Raw genomic sequence first — 9,413 nt, forward strand, 5'->3', positions numbered from 1 at the left:
TCCCATTGCTGGAATTAAAATAAATCAACAATAAGCTAAAGTAGAAGAGAAGTGAGTTAAGATCACCTACCTTGCGGTCGGTCTTGATGTTTGTCCTTCGTCTTCACTTGTTTTCTAACCCAAGCAATCCTAAGCAAGAATCCAACCGTGGATTCAAGCTTAGCAAAGCTAGAATAAGAAATAGTTTGCTTGCTGGAATTTGGAGTGGTAAAGAGGGCTTCTCACCACGAAAATCCTAAGTAAGGGTTCACTTAAGCACCCTAACTTAGCAAAATCAATGGGGAGAATAGAAGAAAGTGAAGAAGAGAATGGGAGAAAAAGGGAAGGGGGCTTGGACGAACCTCTTCTCTCTTCCTTGGCTTCTCCCTCCTAGCTCCTTGGCTGCAGCAATTTGATAGAATGCTCCAAAATTTCGTCCTCCCCCTTGGTGGCCAAGGGGAGGTTTATATAGAGGAGGAGGTGGGTTCAACCACCTTCTTAACTCACCTTGGGAACTTACTTAAGACCTTGGGACTTGTAAAATGAGTTAAATAGACTTTAAAGGCTCTAATTGACCATTTCTCAGCCCATTTCCATGAGCTAGGTGGGCTGGGCTAGGTTTGGTCAACTTGGGTTCAGACCTAGGTGACCATTTTGACCAAAATTTTGGACGAAAATGCCCTTGCACAAGGTTTTGCCCTTATTTTATACTATTTATTTATTTTTTGTTTGAAATCGAGCTTATAAGGTTAAAACCTAGTTACTAAGCTCCAAATGCCATTGAATTATGATAATTAAATTTAAATTTTAATAAAATTTAAAAATTTTATCAAATTTGGTTCGAAAAGGGTATTTTCGTCCAAAACTTGATTGAAAATGGATTTCAACTCAATCAAACTTTCACTTGAGAAATTCAATTTAAATTTGGTATTTGATTGAAGCATTTGACAAATTCAAATGTTTATTTGCCTTTCATAAACCATTTTAGGCTTTTTAATCTTAAGTTGACCGCAGAAGGGCAAAATTGTCCAAATTGATCAATTTCGACCAATTGACCAAAGTCAAAGCTCATTTGTAAGTAGTTTGACTTTATTTGAGGTAATTTGATAAATTTGGGTCAAGAAAGCTCTTAATTGAGCTAAATTGTACTTTGACTGAGTTTAGTCAAAGTGGGTTTGGTTCGGTCAAAGTCTATTTTCGTCCATTAATTGGATCATGAGACAGACTTACGTTTTGACTGTGTTGAGCCCATGGTGACCGAACCTAGCTGGAATTGGCACCACATTTGAGTGCACCCGGGTCAAACCTACTTGGATTAAGTAGGTTAGGTGAGTTTGACCAGTCTAGTAATTGTTTCCTTGAAAATGATTTTTTTTATTTAAGGAGGACCTGGTTAAAGAAGAGAGAGAGACATAAATGTCTCTCTTTTCCTAGGTTTCTCCTTTATTTCTTCTTGAAAATGACTTTTCTTCAATTAATTTGAGAGAAAATATTTATTTATTATTTTTTTGACATGGAGGGGGCATGGCCCCTGGGGGGGGCTCTTGACCACACGGGCTAGGTGGGGCCCACACGTGGGTCCCACGTAGCATTTTAGACTGAATTAGATCCAATTCTTGGATCTAAGTCAAAATTTGCATTTTGCAATTGGATTTGGATTTCAAATGACATTTGCAATTGAATTTGGATTCGTAATCCTGCATTGGGATTCATGTATCGGGTTAAATTCACGATTTGAATCTAATTGTTCTTTAGATTCGAAATTGGCTTTGAAATTGCAAATTTTCACAATTCTTTTGTGAAATTTTCACATTGCTTCAATTTTGATGTGGAAAAATTTGGGGTGTTAACACCCACCCCTTAAAAAAATCCTGGCTCCGCCTCTGATGATGGAAATTAAGTTGTTGTTACTGCTAAAAACTCAAAGCTCCTAGTAGCATATATTGGAGAAGCAGAGGTTGTAGCTAACTTTGGTATAGACTGGATTTTACGAAACATCTAACATGTTCTATGAAAGACTAAGAACTTGTTTTTTATGTCATAACTTACAGCTTTAAGTCACTATATATTGGTCGACCCAAATGATGTGAAAGTTTATAGAAACAAAGATGTTTAAGGAACTCCCATATTTGAAGAAAGAAAAGTTGAGTCAATACATGTCTTTTCAACAAAAACAACATATATTGACAAAACAAAGCAGCATGACACTCTAGATATCTGGCATGAAAGACTCACTCATGTTTGGTATAACAAACTCTATGAGATGTCTAATAAATGGCAGTTGATTGGTCTACGAAAGCTTGAGGTATGAACATACAAAGTATGCCCAGAATGTCAATACGACATGCACAGGAGGCCATTTAAAGAATCGAAGTATAGAGCAAAATTACCATTCGAGCTTGTGCATTCAGATGTATTCGAGAAAGTACCAGACCCATCAGTTAGAGGCAAGTGGTATTTTATCACATTTATTGATGATTTTTTGAGGTATACTTGGGTCTATTTCATGAAAAAAAAAGTCTGAAGTACTTGAAAAGTGTAAGGAGTTCCACTAAATAGTGAGAAAGGAACATGGTATAGAATTCAATGTCTATGAACTGATAATGGTGTTAAATATGCATCTGGCATGTTTATGGCAATTACTTGTAAGTAGGTTTACAAAATAAAAAGAAAGGCATATGGCTTAGTCGATAGATATAGGGCTCGATTAGTCGCAAGAAGATTTTCATAGTAGTATAACATGACTTTGAAGAAACTTTTAGTCCTGTTGTGAAGATCACATCTATATGTATTCTAATAGCTATTGTTGTAAGCAAGAAATGGAAGCTATGACAAATGTATGTAAAGAATATTTTCTTGCATGGAGATCTCGATCTTGAAATCCATATAGAGCAGCCTGATGGATTCAAATGTCCAAACAAGCTAGATTGCCCTTGCAAGTTAAAATATGCACTCTATGGATTGAAGCAAGCATCAAAAGCATGGTACGAGAAAATAGCTGAATTTTTGGTGTTTAGTGGATTTCAAGTCGCTTCAATAGATTCAAGTCTCTTCGTCAAGACAAGAGGCATGATGATTATTATTTTGTTAATTTATGTTGTTGATTTAATTATACTGGAGATGACAATGAAGAAATTAATTTCATTATCGAAATGAAAGAGCTGGGGAGTTGCAACACTTTCTTGGATTGAAAATTTATTATGAATGTAAAAGGTTATTTTAAGTCTAAAGAAGTATGTTCATGACTTACTACGTAAGTATGGGTATGCTTGGTTGCAAACCTATCTCAACACTAATTGAAATAATTGCGAAACTTATAATTGATGAAGGAGACAAGCTAAAAGATGTCACTATGTACCAGCAACTAGTTGGAAGCTTAATTTACTTAACATTTTCAAGACTAGACATTTTCGATGCAGTTGGTGTTGTCAAACTCCAAGGGAGCCACATTTAAAAGCAGTGAAAAGAATATTAAGGTATGTCAAAGAAACTCCTGACTTTGGTATACTTTATGAAAAAGGACCAACCTGTTACGTTGTTGGCCATTGTGATGCGGATATTGCTGGAGACATATCAACTCGCAGGTCGACCATTGGAAATACATTCAGTCTTGGTATGGTGCAATTTCATGGTGCAATAAGAGATAGCCGATAGTTTCACTATCTACAATAGAAGCAGGGGATAGAGCAACATCTCAAGTCGCACAAGAATGTGTGTGGTTGATGCGTCTATTGAAAGACATTAAACAAGATGTGGATTATGCAGTGAGACTCTATTTCGATAATCAAAGTACAATTAGACTTGCAAAGAATCCTATCTTCCATGTTTGAACAAAACACGTAGAGGTGGAACATCATTTTATTAGAGAAAAGGTACTCAAAGAAGATATTCAGTTGCAGCCAATCGCTTCAGAAGATTAAGTCATTAACATCTTTATCAAAGACTTGTCAGTACAAATATTCACCAACAGAAGAATGTTAGGAGTCATGAGTAGAGAGTTAGTAATGAGGGGGAGATTGTAAAGAGTCATCATCGACTCTCTTGGAAAAGTCGAGAAAACTCAATGGGCTTTGAGCCTTTTTTTTGTCGGTGCTTAAAAAGACTACAAGCTAAAACAAAAATAATAATTGAATGTGGTGGATTCTTCCACCACCGACTAATTTGAAGTCTCTTTGGTGCATACTTTCTTGGTTGCTTAGTTAAGTTCACTTTGTGAACTTTGTTGACTTGGTTAATGAGTTTTTACTAAGTCAACTTTGTCAAGTTTATTATTGAGAATTATTTTGGACGTCGAGACTCTGTTGGTTTTTCCCCGGATTTAGATCTAAGTTGTAGCTAGAACCCACACACATCCCTCTGAGGATGTGCATTCAGCCCTGCTGCATAGAATATATTGAAGTCCTTCTTACATGGAGCAATCGCCGTTTTCACCACAAGGTTCCATCTATCTAAGGAGGGCCATGGGTCTGGTCGTATGGAAAGAGCCATCCAACAGCAAATTCCTCCTTGTGTTTGCCATACGCCGACAAACTGCTGATAATGTTCTTAATGTCCACCCATAGTCGGCAACTTATCTCTCTGTTGCTCCTATCCTCTTTGTCATGTGTAAGTTCATTCATGTGTTCCCATATATGCCAACATGCCATTGGAAAGGTCAGCTACCAAATGGTCTTCAACCATGATACCATCTAACTTTGGGGGCTCTTCTCTCCCACCATTGAAAAGCTTCCTTAATATTCCTCCATATGGGGATCTGAATATCGAATTTCTGCCCTAACACTTTCCAGCACTTCCTTGTCCACACACAACGAATCAACAAGTGGTCCATGGATTCCTCTTGATTTTCACACATTATGCATCTATTAGCCAAGGCAAACCTGAACCTCTGGATGCGATCTTCGGTCAGTAACGGACCTTACAAATTGAGGAAGCAGCATCACCTAGCTCTAGGAATGGCTTCCTTTTTCCAAATTCTAGCCTTGTCAAGGGAGATATCTTTCCACTATCTGATGAGCTCATAGATCTCCCCATGTTTGAGGTTAACTTCCTCTTTTATTGTGAAACATGTGCATATCTTCACCTTGGGAGAGAGTTGTCTGGCAAAGAACATGCCTAAGCCAAGGGCAACTAAGGACTTGGCTGGCTTCGTCTTTAGGTCTATCATCCCCTCAATAGAAAGATTTATAAATGGGGACCATCAAATAAGATTTTGACCATGCAGAAGGTGCTCTCTAGCTTTCAGATAAAAACTAAACCTTATTTCCATACCCCACCTTCCATTGGGCCACGTGGTTCACATCATTCCATCCCCACAATATCTTTTTCCAGGACCAAGAGCAATATGACTTCATTCGGTATGTCTATAGGATATTCTTCTTGAAGTATTTGTTCCTCATAAAAACTCCCCACTGCAAGTTCGACAACCTAGACTGATGGCAAGATGAATCACGCAAGCTTTGTTCAGGAAGTGGAGCTCCCAAAGTTGTGCACCACCTTATCCATGAGGAAAGCAAATATCTCGTCAACTAACAAGATGTAGTTTGTTTTGTTGGCTATGTCCCCCCAAAGGAACCTACTGCATTGTCTCTTGAGCAGAGCAATCACATTTAAAAAGACATCATTCAGTAGCTAATAGTTTGATAAAGCACATGCCTAATGAGACAGAGTTTTCCCTAGTATGATAGGAGCTTACCCTTCCAACTGGCTAGTTTCTTATTTACCTTCTCAATGAGGCTATTGCATCCTCAATTTTCATCTTGCTGATGAAGAGCAGGAGACTGAGGCAGGTGATGTGGAGGGCTATCTTGGTAACAAAAATGACTGACAAGAGAAAGATGGCAGGAAGCTCAATTATCTCTCGATGATTTTGATAGTGAGCAAATATTATTATTTATAACTTTTCTGTTTCCAAAAATATTGCTTGTAAATGAATCTGTCGGTTACAATCAACAAAATTTGCCATATCTCTTTTTTTAAGTAATTTCTGTAATTCCAGCTTTATCAACATCCTCAACGTCTTCAATAGTTTCCTCGATTTCTGTCTTCCCATTGATCACATTCTTATCTTTGAGATCCTTAAAATCACTTCTTTGTTGTTTAGTCTTATCATGCCTATCAAACTGGGTGGTGTGTGAATGACATCTAGTTTGCTTCTGAGATTTTCAATGGAAGATTTAGATAAGACCTTTATAAAAATATCTGCAACCTGCTGAGATGAAGGAACATATTGAGTAACTAAGGTCCCCAATGCCACCTTCTCAAGTAAAAAGTTATAATCCATAGCAACATGTTTCATTCATGAATGGAAAACTGGTTTAATGCTAACTCGTACAGTAGACATGTTGTTGCAGTATAGCTGTGGAGGATCTGTTATATGAATGCGACATCTTTGAGTATGAAGGAAAGCCATGTTAATTCAGCTACTGTAGAGGACATCGATCTATATTCCGCTTCAGTTGTAGAGCAAGCCACCGTTGATTGTTTTTTAGCTGTCCATGAGATAGCATTTGTTCTAATGAATGTGCAAAATCCAGTTGTGGATCATCGCGTCTCTTGGCACCCAGCCCAATCTGAATCAGAATAAGCATTCAACAAAAAGCTGACTAAGGTGAAATTATACATCCGAGTTCAATGGTCCCATGAACATATATAAGTGTTCCGTTAACAAGCAAAAACTGACTTCGAGTAGGCTGCTGCATATATTGATTGGCATACTTTACACTGTAGGTGATGTCAGGACGTGTGAATGTGAGATATTGAAGTCCACCTACCAAGCTGCGATAGGGTGTAGGATTAACAAATAGTGGATCTTCAGAGGGTGGCCAAAAGTTCTGAACTAGAGGAGTCACAGCTGGTCTGCAAGTTGTTAGATCAGCACGTTCTAAGAGGCTGTATGCATACCACTTTTGATTGAGAAAAATTCCTTGAGGTGTTTTCAGAACCTCAATACCTAGCAAGTGATGTAAACTTCCTAAATCCTTTATCAAAAACTCTTGATTAAGTTCAGTGATGAATTCTTGAATGAAAAAATTGTTGCTGCCAGTCAAGACTATGTCATCCACACACAATAACAAAATGATGGTTCCCTTTTTATTATGGCAAATAGAGAGAGAATAATCTGAAATGCTGCAGAAAAAACCTTTGAAGAGTAGAAAAAAATTGAATCTATCATACCATGCCCTTGGAGCTTGCCGGAGTCCGCAGAGAGCTTTATGAAGCCTGCATACATGAGCTGGTTTGGTAGGATCTTCAAATCCTTGTGGCTGCTCTACATAAACGGTTTCTTGTAGCTTCCCATGTAGAAAGACATTTTTGACATCAAGTTGCCTAATATCCCAATTTCGAGATAAGGAGATAGTCAACACAATGCGAATTGTTGTAGGTTTGATGACTGTTGAAAAAGTTTCCATAAAGTCAAGTTTTAGATGATCCAAAGTTCCATCGCTTTTTAGCTTAGTTTTGAAAACCCATTTGATGGAGATGACATTCATATATGAAGTTTGAGGTATTAGAGTCCATGTATTGCATAATTTTAATGCTTCTATTTCCTCCATCATTGCTTTACCCAACCTAGATGCTTGAATGCCTCTTTGACTATTTTAGATTCCAAAGGAACCGTAAGGGCAGTGAAGTACTTGGGATTCGGTTTAACTGTGCCATATTTTGCACTTGTGAACATAGAATGTGAATTGATAGTAGATGGTGATTGCGGATCAGATCTGGAATGTGGCATTGGATCAGCGTGAGATGACTCGATGGCATCTTCAAAAGAGCTAGCATCTGCAACATGAGAGTCATTAGCAAACATAGCAAGTGGTAGATTACTACTTGAAGACAATTCATGGTTGTCATTCTGAGACAGGTTCTAATGGATCCATTCTCAAGTTCATCGATAGAGCCAGACTTAGAAGCTTGCTCAACTAACTGTTTGTCATCAAACCATTCCTTGTAGGTGACACCATGAGAATGAGATATTGTTGAAAATAAATTTTCAGGTTGTTGAAAAGGGAATATAACTTCATCAAAAACACATTTCTGGATATAAAGATCTGACCTGTTGGTCCTTTATGTGCTAAGCTATACCTATAAAAAAGCAGGGTAAAGTTCTAGGCTCCAACTTGTTCTTAGCATAATCTCAAAGATAAGGGAAACAATGGCTTCCGATGACTCTCATGCATCCATAATCTGGGCTCTTTTTGAAAGCAAGCTGAAATGGACTTTTCGTATTGATAGTAGGCATGGGCAGTCGATTGATTAACCGCACAACTGTAGAGAACGCTTCAACCGAAAATTTTGTTGGCACACTGGCATGAAACATCATAGCAAGTCCGAGTTCAACTATAGTTCTATGTCTGTGTTCAACCATTCCATTATGAGGAGGAGTTTTAGGACTTGCTTTTAAATGTTGGATACTGTATTCTCGTAGGTAGGAAGCAAGAGTGTTAATATTAAATTCCCCACCTTCATCGGTTTGAAAAATTTTTATTTTCCCAAACTGATTTTCCACAAACTTGTGAAAAAATTTAAAAATCTCATAAAATTTACACAACTGGGAAGGTCCTTATAAATCACAGTGCACACGACCAAGAAATTCGTCACAATGCTCTTCAACAAAAAGATATAGAAGACAACATGACTTAGCTAATTGATAGCTGGAACATAAAAAGCTACTACTAGATGGGCCAAGAACTCTAATGGCCTTTTTATTGACCAAAAACTCTACTACCTGCTGGTTGATGTGGCCAAGGCGATGATGCCACACTTCTTTATTTGCTCCATGAAATTGGACTGAGAAAAATGCCTTGTGATTTTCTTGAAATTTTGACTTTGCTCTTACATTTTTCAGCATGTAAAGTCCATCATGTTTGGTTTTGGATGTCACAATTTGGCGATTCCTCTTGTCCTTTACAAAAAAACTATTTGCCAAGAATTCAAATATATATGGCATGTCTGCAGTTAATTGACTGACTGAAATTAGATTCTTTTCAATTTCTGAAACCACCAAAACATTTTTGATAACAATAGAATTTTGCCCATCATGAACAATAGCATTTCTCACATGTGTGATGTCAAGTTTCTGACCATTGCCTACCATTATCTTTCTGAACCGTAGTATTTAGTTGAAGTATTGAGATTACTTGCACCTAATGTGATGTGAGCAGATGCTCCAGTATCTGGGCACCATTGTTGATCTTGACCATCCACAACCTTCATTGCAGCTAGCACCTGAGGAACTTGTTTGGGTTGGAACGTTTGATTAAAACAATGCCAGCAATTAAGTGCAAAATGATTTCTTTTGTTGCAGATTTGGCACAGACTCCCTTTTGGGAGGCATTTGGACTGATTGAGATTATTGTTTTCCCTTTTGTCGCTGTTTAATGAAGTCCCTTGGCTGGCTTGATGAAATTCACGTCCCTTAGAATTGAACATCTGAT

The 9,413-nt window shown here is 37.7% G+C and overlaps 1 protein-coding gene across 1 annotated transcript in view; it reads right to left on the minus strand.

Annotated features, from left to right (window-relative positions):
• LOC116254194 (pterocarpan synthase 1-like) overlaps window positions 1-9,192 on the minus strand; it is a 38,845-nt gene extending 29,653 nt beyond the window's left edge. Inside the window, exons 1-2 of the mRNA XM_031629429.1 lie at window positions 9,117-9,192; window positions 7,544-7,758 (exon numbers count right to left, since the gene is read on the minus strand). Coding sequence (XP_031485289.1) covers window positions 7,544-7,758; window positions 9,117-9,192 — 291 coding nt within the window. The remainder of the gene's footprint in view (window positions 1-7,543; window positions 7,759-9,116) is intronic.
• Between the last annotated feature and the right edge of the window lie 221 nt (window positions 9,193-9,413).

Source organism: Nymphaea colorata, chromosome 1 (genome assembly GCF_008831285.2).
Source record: "Nymphaea colorata isolate Beijing-Zhang1983 chromosome 1, ASM883128v2, whole genome shotgun sequence".
NCBI classification, from domain to species: Eukaryota; Viridiplantae; Streptophyta; class Magnoliopsida; order Nymphaeales; family Nymphaeaceae; genus Nymphaea; species Nymphaea colorata.